Source organism: Herpailurus yagouaroundi, unplaced genomic scaffold (genome assembly GCF_014898765.1).
Source record: "Herpailurus yagouaroundi ecotype Mexico unplaced genomic scaffold, PumYag 67375, whole genome shotgun sequence".
Taxonomy (NCBI): domain Eukaryota; kingdom Metazoa; phylum Chordata; class Mammalia; order Carnivora; family Felidae; genus Herpailurus; species Herpailurus yagouaroundi.
The window spans coordinates 1,804,255-1,816,842 of NW_024420192.1; the positions used below are offsets into that span (position 1 = coordinate 1,804,255).

Below are 12,588 nucleotides of genomic sequence, written 5' to 3' on the forward strand. Positions count from 1 at the left end.
TATAGGTGGATCTTGTTTTCTTATCCATTCTGTTACCCTATGTCTTTTGATTGGAGCATTGAGTCCACTGACGTTTAGAGTGAGTACTGAAAGATATGAATTTATTGCCATTACGATGCTTGTAGAGTTGGAGTTTCTGGTGGTGTTCTCTGGTCCTTTCTAATCTTCGTGGCTTTTGGTATTTATATATATTTTTTCCACCTTTTCTCCCCTCAGAGAGTCCTCCTTAAAATTTCTTGCAGGGCTGGTTTATTGGTCACCAAACTACTTTAATTTTTGGTTGTCTATGGAACTTTTTATCTGTCCTATTTTTAATGACAGCCTTGCTGGATAAAGAATTATTGGCTGCATATTTTTCTGATTCAGCACACTGAATATATCCTGCCACTCCCTTCTGGCCTTCCAAGTTTCTGTGCACAGGTCTGCTGCAAACCTGATTTGTCTTCCCTTGTAGGTTAGGGACTTTTTTCCCTTGCTGCTTTCAAGATTCTCTCCTTGCCTGAAGATTTTGTGAATTTGACTATGATATGTCTTGTTGATGGTCGGTTTTTGTTGAATCTAATGGAGGTCCTCTGTGCTTCCTGGATTTTGATGTGTGTGTCTTTCCCCAGGTTAGGAAGGTTTTCTGCTATGATTTGCTCACATAACCCTTCTAGCCCTATTTCTCTCTCTTCCTTTTCTGGGACCCCTGTGATTCTGATGTTCCTTTTTAATGAGTCACTGATTTGTCTAATTCTTAAATCGTGCTCTTTTGCTTTAATCTGCCTCTTTTTTCTGCTTCCTTATTTTGTTTGTCGTCTATATTGCTGATTCTCTGTTCTGCCTCATCCATCCTTGCCTCTGCTGCATCCATCCGTGATTGCAGCTCAGTTATAGCATTTTTAATTTCATTCTGGCTATTTTTTCGTTCTTTTATTTCTGCAGAAAGGGATTCTAATCTATTTTTGACTCCAGCCAGTGTTCTTATTGTCATGATTCTAAATTCTGGCTCAGACATCTTGCTTGTATCTGTGTTGGTTAATTCCCTGGCTGTCTTTTCTTTGTGCTCTTTCTTTTGGGGTGAATTCCTTCATTTTGTCATTTTGAAGGGAGAAAAGGGATTAATGAGGTAGAAAATTTGAAATTAAAAAAAATACAATTAAAAAAATATTACAATTAAAAATTCAAAACACACACACACAAATCGAATAAATGATGCAAGATTCTAGGTGTGTTTTGGTCTGGGTGTTGAAAGTGGTTTGACAGATTAGAGCAAAAAAAGGGGCGGAGAAAAAAAAGGAAATTGTTTGAGAATTTGAAAAAATGAATACACTGAAGAAGACTAAAATGAGATGATGGTGGTAAAATAGAATTTGCAAAAAATATATACAAAAGTAAAGAATATAGTAGAAAAGAAAAAAAATTAAAGAAAAATATTTTTAATAAATTTAAAAATAAATATGAATTTTTTCATTTTCTGTAGGAAAAAATAAAAGAAATGCAAAAGAGAAAAGATAAAAAAAGAAATTGTTTGAAAATTTGAAAAAATGAATACACTGTAGTAGACTAAAATAAAATGATGGAAGTAAAATAGAATTTGAAAAAATTTACATAAAAGCAAAAAATATAGTAATAAAAATTAAATAAAAATATTTTTAATAGAAATTGAAAATAAAAATGAAGCTTTTCTCTTTCTACATTCAAGAAAAAGAAAAGAAACAAAAGAGAAAGAAAAAGGAAAGAAAAAAAGGAAATTGTGTGAAAATTTGAAAAGGTGTACATACTGAAGTAGACTAAAATAAAATGATGGAAGTAAAGTAGAATTTGAAAAAAATTTACACAAAAGTAAAAAATATAGTGATAAAAATTAAAGAAATATACTTTTAATAAAAATTGAAAATAAAAATGAATTTTTTCTCTTTCTGTATTCATGAAAAATAATTGTAAAAGAGAAAAAGAAAAAATACAAAAAAAGAGAATTGAATAGACAAACCTGCTAACAGATTGAAGTAGGACTGAAATTGATTCGTTTTCCCCTAGAAGTCAGCCTATGTAGCTCTTTATAGTCCATAAATTAAGCAGGCGGTGAGACTTGTGTTCTTGAAGTGTGAAGATGACTCAGCTGGGCGGGGCTCAGTGTAACAGCTTCGCTCTCCACTAGTTGGTGCTGCTAGCCTACTGGGGTGGATTGTTGTGGTGCTCCTAGGTGCGTATGCATATGCACAGGAGTGGTGAAAATGGCACCACCCAGCTACCCAGTCTGTTCTACTGGACCAGCGATTGTATACCCGTCCTCTGTCCTCAGCTCTCGCCCACTCCCTACTTTTTCACTGTCTGTGACCAGGCCCCAGGCAGTACCTCTCCCCAAGTTTTGTCTCAGATGCGGCTGCTTTCCCCAGCCCCCCACCTCCGAAGGACTGTGGCTTTGACCCGTTCCACCCCTCTGTGGGAGGGTCTCACCCATCAATGGTCAAATGAGCAATGGCCGAATATCGGCTGCACCCAAGTATGCCTGCTGGACCCTGTTGTTGCCGATGCCCCGAAACTGCAGCCAGGTTCCAGCCCGTCCCAGAAAATGTTCGCGAGACAGTGTAGCAGCAGCATCTCAGGGATTATGGAAAATCACAACACACATCTGCACCAGGCTTTACCCTTAATGACCTTGCCACAGCACCAGCAAATGTGGCCATTTTCTGGGGTCTGCTGGGACCAGGTGGCTTCAACAGTCTCTACCAAATGTCCTTCCAGCAGTGGAACTGGTTTTCTCCGTGTGGCCTGAGAAACTCCCAGACCCCACTCTGTTCCTGGGGATTCGCCCTTCCCACCAGAGCTTCACCAGGTATCAAGCCGCAGAGTTGCAGCCTTTACGCTCCCCTTGTTTACAATCTTAATGGAATTTAAACCCTCTCCTTTCTGCTTTCTCCCTTTTTAGTTTAGTCCCTGTGGCTGTTTCCAATTTTCCACTTTCTCTCCAGCTGCTTTTGGGTAGGGGTGCTTTTCCTGCATTCTTCCCCCCTTCCCCAGTCTCCGTCCTCTCTCTGTCCACAAAAGTGGTTTGCTACCTTTTGTGGCATCTCGCTCCCCAAGTACAGCTCTCTGCGCCATGTACCTGCTGAATTCTGTGGTTCAGGTTGTGCAGATTGTTGTGTTAATCCTCTAATCAGTTTTCTAGTTGTGTAGGAGGGTTTAGTGTTGGTCTGGCTGTATTTCATGGACGTGAGATACACACAAAGCTTCAATGCTGTTCTGCCATCTTGGCTCCTCCCCCCTTAGTTGCATGTTATTTAACCTCCATGTATTTCTGGTGTTTCCAGATTTTTTTCCCTGTCTTTGATTTTCAGTTTCATTAGCATTGTGGTCAGAAATGTTGGGTAGTATGACTTCAGTCTTTTTGAATTTGTTGAGACTTGTTTTGTGGCCTAATATGTGACTTATTCTGGAGCATGTTCCATGTGCACTTGAAAATAATGTGTATTTTGTTGCTCTAGGATTGATGGTTCTGAATATATCTGTTAAATCCATCTGGTCCAGTGTGTCATTCAAAGCCACTGATTCTTTGTTGATTTTCTGCTTGGATGATTTGTCCATCAATTTCCGTGGGGGGTTAAAGTCCCCTGCTATTATTTTTTTTTTACTATCTATTACATATTTTATGTTGGTTATTAGCTACTTTAATTATTGAATTAATGCCCCAATGTTGGGTGCATAAATATTTAAAATTGTTGTATCTTCTTGTTGGATTTTCCCCTCAATGATTATATAGTGTCCTTCTTTGTTTCTTGTTACAGTCTATTTTAAAGACCTTTTTTCCTTTCTGTTTTTTAGAATCTCTCTTTTTTTAATATTACTTATTGCCAAGTTAACTAAAATACAGTGTACATACGGTGTGCTCTTGGCTTTGGGAGTAGATTTCCGTGACTCATCACCTACATAAAACACCCGTGTTCATCCCAGTGCCCTCCTCAATGCCCATCATCCATTCCCCCACCCCCCTCCAGTCCCCCACCCTCAGTTTGTTCTCTGTATTTAAAAGTCTTCTATGGTTTGCCTACTTCTTTGTTTGTAACTATATATGTATTTTTTTTCTTTCCCTTTCCTCATGGTCTTCTGTTAAGTTTCTCATCTTCCACATGTGAGTGAAAACATATGATACCTGTGTCTGGCTTATTTCACTTAGCATAATACCCTCCAATTCCATCCATGTAGTTGCAAATGGCAAGATTTCATTCTTTTTGATTGCTGACTAATACTCCATTGTATATATAAACCACATTTTCTTTATCCATTCATTAGTTGATGGACATTTGGACTCATTCCATAATTTGCCTATTGTTGGTAGTGCTTCTATAAACATGGGATAAATGTGCCCTATATGAATTAGCACTCCTATATCCTTTGGATTAATTCCTATTGGTGTTACTGCTCAGTCATTGGTTAATTCTATCTTTAATTTTTTGAGAAACTTCCACACAGTTTTCCAGAGTGCTGCACCAGTTTGTATTCACACCAGCAATGAGAGTTCCCCTTTCTCCACATCCTCACCAACATGTGTTGTTTTCTGAGTTTTTAATTTTAGCCACTCTGACTGGTGTGAGGTGGTATCTCAATGTAGTTTTGATTTGTATTTCCCTGATGATGAGTTATGTTGTGCATCTTTTCATATGTCTGTTAGCCATTTGGATGTAAAGACTGTTTTTCTGATACAAGTATTGCTACCTCAGCTTTCTTTTTACATCCATTTGCATGAAATGCTTCTCCATCCCCTCACTTTCTATCTGCATGTGCCTTTAGATTTGAAATGAATGTCTTGTAGGCAGGATATAGATGAATCGTCCTTTTTATCCATTTCATCACCATATGTCTTTTGTTGGATCGTTTAATACATTTAAATTCAAAGTTATTATTAATAGGTATGTATTTGTTGTCGTTTTGTTACTTGTTTTATTACTTTTGTAGTTTTTCTCCATTCCTTTCTTCTCTTGCTATTCTTTCTCATGATTAGTTGGCTTTTATTTTAGTGATATACCTGGATTATTTTCTCTTTCTTTGTTTGCGTATGTATTACTGGTTTTGATTTTTTGGTTACCATTTGAATTGTATATAAGATATTCTGTATATGGCAGTTTATACTAATTTGATGGTTGCTTAAATTTGAACCCATCATTAACTTCTTTCCTCCTCATTTTTTAGGTATATGGTGTCATACTTTACATCCTTTTATTTTGTGAGTCCCTGTACTTATTTTTACACATAAACTTATTTTTACTGCTTTGTGCTTCCTACTTTACTCTTGCTTGTGGTCTTTCCTTTCCACTCAAAGATTCACCTTTAACAATTCTTGTAGGGCTGATTTAGTATTCATGAATTCTTAACTTTTGTTTGTCTGGGAAACTCTTGATTTCTCCCTCTATTTTGAATGATAGCCTTACTGTATAGAGTACTCTTGGCTTCACATTTTTCCCATTCAACACCTTGAATATATCATGCCCCTCCCTCTGGCCTGCAATTTTCTGCTGAAAAAATCAGCTGATTGCCTTATGGGATTTCCCTTGTATGTAACTATCTTCTTTTCTCTTGCTGCTTCTAAAATTCTCTTTATTACTACTTATTGCCATCTTAGTTACTATGTGTCTTGGTGTGAAACTCCTTGAGTTGATTTTATTGTGGGATCTCTCTGCCTCCTGGATCTGGATTTCTGTTTTCTTCTCCAGATTCAGGTAATTTCCATCTATTATTTCTTCAAATAAATTTTGTGCCCCTTTTCTCTCTCTTCTTCTGGGATCTGTATACATTGAATATTATTACACTTGGTAGTGTCACTGAATTCCCTATGTATATTTTTGTTTTCAACATTCTTCTTCTCACCTACTCAGCTTCATTACTTTGCATTACTCTGTCCTTCAGGTCACTAATTTGTTCTTCTACTTCATCTAGTTTAATATTCATTCCATCGAATGTATTTTTAATTTAATGCATTGTGTTCTTCATGCCTGATTGTTTTTTAAATATGTTTCCTATATATTTCATAAGGGTCTCACTGATGTCTTCTACTCTTTTCTCAACTCCAGTGAGTATCTTTATGATCATTCCTTTAAATTCTCTATTAGGCATATTACTTATCTCTGTTTCACTTTGGTCTCTTACTGTAATTTTGTCCTGTTATTTCATTTGGGACATATTCCTCTGTCTCCTCATTTTGTCTTACTCTTTGTGTCTGTTTTTGTGTGTTAGGAAAGACAGCTATGTCTCCTGAACTTGAAAGTAATGGCCTTATGAAGAAGAGGTCCTGTAGTGCTCTGCTGTGCAGTGTCCCCTGTTCAGAACCTGGCCCTTCAGGCATGTCTTCTATGTGTAATACATACACCCTGCTGTTGTGGCTGACCTACTTTTTCCTTCAGTCCAATTATCACCAATTGCTCTCTTTGCCTATTGGCAGCAGTGTTTCCTCCATGTGGTGTTAATGGGAAGTCTGGGGGTGCCTTGGACTTGAGTAGAGTCAGATCAGTGGTGCAGTAGCACCTAATTGTTGGGTGCTTTTCCCATCTTGTCCTATGAGAAACTTTCACTGGTGGAAAGTCTTGAAGTCAGACCAGTTGTCTGCCTCCAGACCTCTGCCAGGGCCTCAGTCTGACTGGTGTGTGTGGTTATCTTTCTCTTTCTCAAGGGCAGGAGTCACGTTGGTGTGTTGCTGGCCACTGTAGGGTCTGCTTGCATACTGCCAGGCCTATGGTACCACCCTGTATGGGCTCTGGTGAAGAGTGTATTGGAAAGTGCACATCTGCCCAACATAGTGTGGGGGTGATTGGTGGGGTGGTGGTGCTAACGAGCTTTGTGTGTCCCTGATCCTCTGTGGGAGGGGCCCTGCAGTGACAGACTGATGCAGACTGTCTACAGCACTGGAGTGGCAGAAGTACTGCAAGGGGGGTCGAGATGGCGGTGCTGGCAAGTTATGTAGTGAGTCTATTAGGTGGCTGTGTTTTTCTCCTCTAGAGTGAGGGAGGTAAATGGCATCTGCCAGTTCCTTTGTTCTTGGAGTAGTTTCCCTATTATTTCTGTCTCTCCAGGACATGCCCTGAGATTAGTAAATATGCCCCAGGCACCTTCCAAACTGCTGCTTCTATGCTGTATCTCCACAGGCTGTTTGTTGTGCTGTCTTTTTAAGGATAGGGATTCCGTTTCCTCTTGCCCACAAGCTCTCTCAGAGCTGAGCCTACTGATTTTTTTAAATTTCAGGTTTTACATCCCACTGGTTATAAAAGCTCATGAAACTCAGCTCCTCTGATTTTCAAAGGCAAATTCTATTGGGTTTTGTATTCCCCATGCAGGCTTACCAGTGTGGTGGGTTGTTTATCTCCCCTTTTCGTGCTCATGCCATCCCCCCCTCCTGCAGACAGTCCCAGGAGACCCTTAAGTTCCTGACCACGTCTTTGCCCTTCCTATCCTCTTTGATGTGACATCTTATCTATATTTAATTGTGGAGTTTATTCTACCAGTCCTCAGGTCATTTTCCAGGGTATTTACACTGATATGAGTGTTTTCTAGTTGTATTTGTGGGAAGAGGTGAGCCTAGGGTCCTCTTACTCTGCCATCTTCCCTGGAAGTCCCATTATGATCTATTTTTATGATATCTATAAACAAGTCACTTCAGAACCAAAGATGTAAATAGGCTGAAAGTTAAATGATGGAAAAAGGTATTCTAAGCAAATAGCAATCAAAAGAGATCAAGGGTAGGCATACCAATATCATATGAAAGAGGCTTTAAGCCAAAACTGTTACAAGATACAAAGAAGATAAAGACCATATTAGTGATGTCAGAAAGATAGCAGAGTAGGAGAGACCAGCCTCCTACTGGAGTATGTTTGGATGAAGACAGTATGTTTGGATGAAGACAGCCCTGGGAGGGCTTAAGAATCTAATTAAGAACATGCAACAACACAGTGGAATGAAAAAATGGAGAATAATCACACAGAAAGTATTGCTGGGGAGATCAGCATGGCTGAGACATCTGGAAAGGACTAGGAACAAAGAAAATGGGCAAAGACTATCAGTATCAGCCATGTGGCAGGTGCCAATGCAGTTCCCAGTAGCCTGCTGTATAGTGGATCCTGGCAACTTTTGCCTCTGAGGACCTCAAAAACTCCCATGAATAGCCATGAATTCCAACAACTTTTACAGCAGAGGAGTCGATAGTGTTTGTTGGGTGGATCCCAGCAGCCTGCTCTGCAGATGATACTCGCAGATTTTGCCACTGAGGTAACCAAAAGCTATCACCACAATAGACTCTCCAGAGAATGAGACACTGTTGAGACTCCCTATGAAATGAAACTACTACTGTGCCACCCTAGTACCAGGTCTGCCACTTCCCCTAAGTCTGTGCTTGCCCTAGATCCCAGAGCCATGGCCACTTCATGTGCATCTGTACATCAGACCCCAGATTCACAGCCACTGAATGCATTCCCATGCCACAGATCCTGGCTCCATGGCCATCCTGCATACACCAGTACCTCCAAAACCAGAGCCACTGACATGAAAGGGTATCACATATCACAAGCTCTGAGACACTATCATTTCATGCACATCTGTGTTCTGGACCTTGGTTCCATGGCCACTCTTGAAGTGCTCACATTATGGAAACTGTAGAACTGCTGCAGTGGGTGCACAAGCCCTCTAGAACCCATGTCCATAGCTGCTCCACAAGTGTACAAAACTAGGACACCCAAACCACTATCATAGCAGGCTCATCCATATACCACACACAACTGCTGGCAGAATAGTGAATGCTTTCACAGAGGATGATGGAATCATTTCCACAGCAGGAGTGCCTATGCCTCAGACCCAGAGCCTCTGTAGCTCTGTACAAGCCTATGCTCTGGACCCCAGCTCCACAGCTGCTCCACAAGCACCTATACCTCACACACCATTACCAACACTGCAGTGGGGGTACCTGTAACCAAGACACTAATATCACCATGACCCCAGACCACAGAGCCACTCCAGTGGCTTCATGGATGCCTCTACTCTAGACTCTGGCTCCATGGCTACTCCAATGGTACCCATGCATAAAACACTATTGATACAGCCACTGTAAGTGTGCTCACAGGATGGACTCATGGCCTGGAAGGATTCTCTTAGCCATGATTTCCACCATGGGAGAAAAATAGATCAGGAGGACTTAAGCAGCCTTCACCACTGAAGACCCCAACAGCCCTCACTGCCACTGAAGATACCTGCAGCCTTGGCCACCAAAGGCCCCTTTAGTGTTTGTTGATTCTGATGACAGGTGATAAGAGCTGCACAGAGACTATGCCACTGCACCTCACTTGGAGCTTCAACTGCCTCACATCACCCATCCAACACTGTTGCATCCACCCACAAGTGATGGTCTTTCTTCACTGAAACCAGTCCATAAAGTCTAGAAGAGATGACTGTTCCATCAAATACACATACATCAGTATAATGCTGCAAGAAATCCAAAAACTCAGGGAAAAATGACACCATCCAAGGAACACAATATTCCAGTAACCAACTGCAAAGAAATGGAGATTTATTTATAAAAAACCCCTCAAATTAATTGTTTTGAGGAAGTTCAGCAAATTACAAGAGAACACAGATGGCATAACAAAATCAGGGAAACAATATATAAACAAAACAGGAAGTTAAACAAAGATAAATCATAAAAAAGAACCAAACAGAAATTCTGGAGCTGAAGAATACAATTAATAAAATGAAAACCAGTATAGGGAGTATTGACACCATTCTTAAAGAATCAGGCAGAATAAAGAATCTGTAAATTCAAAGACAGGTCTTTTGAAATTACCCAGTTAGGGTAACAAAAAGAAAAACAAATGAAAGAGTGAAGACAGCTCATGGAACCTGTATGACTATCAGGTATAAGAATATATGCATTATGGAAATAAAAGGAGAAGAAAGGGACAGGAAGTTTATTTAAAGAAATAATGGCTGAAAAATTTCCAAATTTGGGGAGACATATGAACATCCAGATACATGAAGGTTGAAAGTCCCCAAACATCTTCACCCAAAAGAAGACTTCACCAAGACACATTATAATCAAACTTTTAAGAATCAAAGACAAAGAGAATTCTGAAAGCAGCAAGAAAAAATACACTGGTTATTTACATGGGAACCCCTATAAATCTATCAGTGGATTTCTTAACAGAAACCTTGCACATCAGGACACTGTAGGATGACCTATTTAAAATGCTGGTAGGAAAAGAAAAAACTACCAACCTAGATTGCTTTACTTAGCAAAGCCATCCTTTAGAAATAAAGAAGAAATAAAGATTTTTCCCACCAAATAAAATTTAAGAGAGTTCATCACCAGAACTGCCATATAAAAAATGTTGAAGGGAGTTTTTCAAGCTGAAATGTAAAGATTCTAATTAGTAACATGGACACATATGAAAGTAAACAAAATTCACTGGTAATGGTTACTATCTACCCATTTCAAAATACTGTAATACTGTAATACTAGTGAATAAATTACTTTTAATTCTAGGATAAATGTTAAAAGACAAAGCATTAAAAATAACTATAGCTAAAATAAATTTTAGTAAATATACTACAAAAAGATATAAATTGTGAAATCAAAAACATAAAATGTTGGGGTGAAGAAATAGGGTGACATTTCTGGATGCAACCAAAGTCACATTTTAACTAGCTTTATTATTTATTTACTTATACCATGCTTGTTGCATGTAGTTCTTTTTTTTTAAATATGAAATTTATTGTCAAATTTGTTTCCATACAACACCCAGTGCTCATTCCAACAGGTGCCCTCTTCAATACCCATCACCCACCTTCTCCTCCCTTCCACCCATCAACCCTCAGTTTGTTCTCAGTTTTTAAGAGTCTCTTATGTTTTGGCTGCCTCCCTCTCTAACCTCTTTTTTTTTCTTCCCCTCCCCCATGGTCTTCTGTTGGCCAAATTATGGAAAGAGCCTAAATATCCATCAACTGATGAATGGATAAAGAAATTGTGGTTTATATACACAGTGGAATACTATGTGGCAATGAGAAAGAATGAAATATGGCCTCTTGTAGCAACGTGGATGGAACTGGACAGTGTTATGTTAAGTAAAATAACTATCTTTAAATAGAATATTATAAATGTTTTATTTATGTTCCATGGTAACCAAAAATTTAAAAACTCTAGCAGATAAACAAAAGAGAAAGAGAAAGAAATAAAAACACATCACCACAGAAAATTATCAAATCACAAAAGAAAACAGCAAGGAGGAAGAAACAAAGGAACTACAGAACAGCCAGAAAACAATTAGCAAAATGATATAGTACATCCTTACCTATGGATCATTACTTTAAATGTGTATAGGTTAAATTATCCAATCAAGAGACATAGAATGGCTGACTGGATTTGAAAACAAACAAACAAACAAACAAACAAACACAACTACATGCTTTGTATAAGACAATCACAATCAGATGTATAGGGTGAAAGCAAAGGAATAGTATTCCATGCATACTCCATGCAAATGAAAATCAAAAGCAAGCAAGGTTAGGTATACTATAGCAGACAAAAGAGACTTTAAGTAAAAAACTATAACAGGAGACAAAGAACGTCATTATATAATGATAAAGGGCTAATATAACATTTTAAATATTTATGTACCCAACATTGAAGCATCTAAATATATAAAGCAAAGATTGACATAACTGAAGGAAGAAATAGGCAGCAATACAATAAAAAATAGGGGACTTTAGGAGCCCCTGGGTGGCTCAGTCAGTTAAGCCTCAGACTTCAGCTCAGGTCATGATCTCACAGTCTGTGAGTTTGAGCCCAGTGTTGGGTTCTGTGTCGACAGCTCAGAGCCTGGAGCCTGCTTCGGATTCCTTGTCTCCCTCTCTCTCTCCCCCTCTCCCACTCACTTTTTCTTTCTCTCAAAAATAAACATTAGAAAAATTTTAAAAATTAGGGGACTTTAATATCCATCTTTTATCAATTTATAGATCATCCAGACAGAAAATCAATAAGGAAAAGCAAATTGAATAACACTATAAACCAAATGGACCCAACAAATATGTACAAAATATTCTTAGTCACACACAGAACACTCCCCAGAATAGATCATAAGTTTGACAAAAAAAATCTTAACAAATCTTAACAAATTTAAGAATTGTTATTTAAATTTAAGGATGGAAATCATATTAAGGCTATTTTCTGGTCATGACTACATAAAACTAGAAATCAATAACAGGAGGAAAACTGTAAAGTTCACATTTTTTTTGAAATTAAACAACACCTTCCTGAATAACCTATAGGTCAAGAGGAAATCAAGAGAGAAATAAAAATATATATTGAAAAAAATTAAAATAGAAGCACAACATAGCAAAACTTGTGATATGCAGCAAAAGCAGTTCTGAGTGAGAAATTTGTAACAATAAATACCTACAACGGGAAAAAAGAAATATCTCAAATAATCTGTTTTTATCTCAAATAAGTAGAAAAAGAAGAAATGAAGCCCAAAGTTAATAGAAGAATGAACTAAAAAAATATGAGAGCAGAAATAAATGAAATAATGACTAGAAAAAAAACACAGAAAGTGTTAAAGAAACTAAGAGCTGATTTTTGAA

The 12,588-nt window shown here is 38.2% G+C and overlaps 1 protein-coding gene across 1 annotated transcript in view; it reads right to left on the minus strand.

The window, feature by feature from the left end:
* Positions 1-5,925, minus strand: part of ZDHHC15 (zDHHC palmitoyltransferase 15) — an 88,390-nt gene extending 82,465 nt beyond the window's left edge. The window contains exon 1 of the mRNA XM_040467208.1: positions 5,872-5,925. Coding sequence (XP_040323142.1) covers positions 5,872-5,925 — 54 coding nt within the window. The remainder of the gene's footprint in view (positions 1-5,871) is intronic.
* Between the last annotated feature and the right edge of the window lie 6,663 nt (positions 5,926-12,588).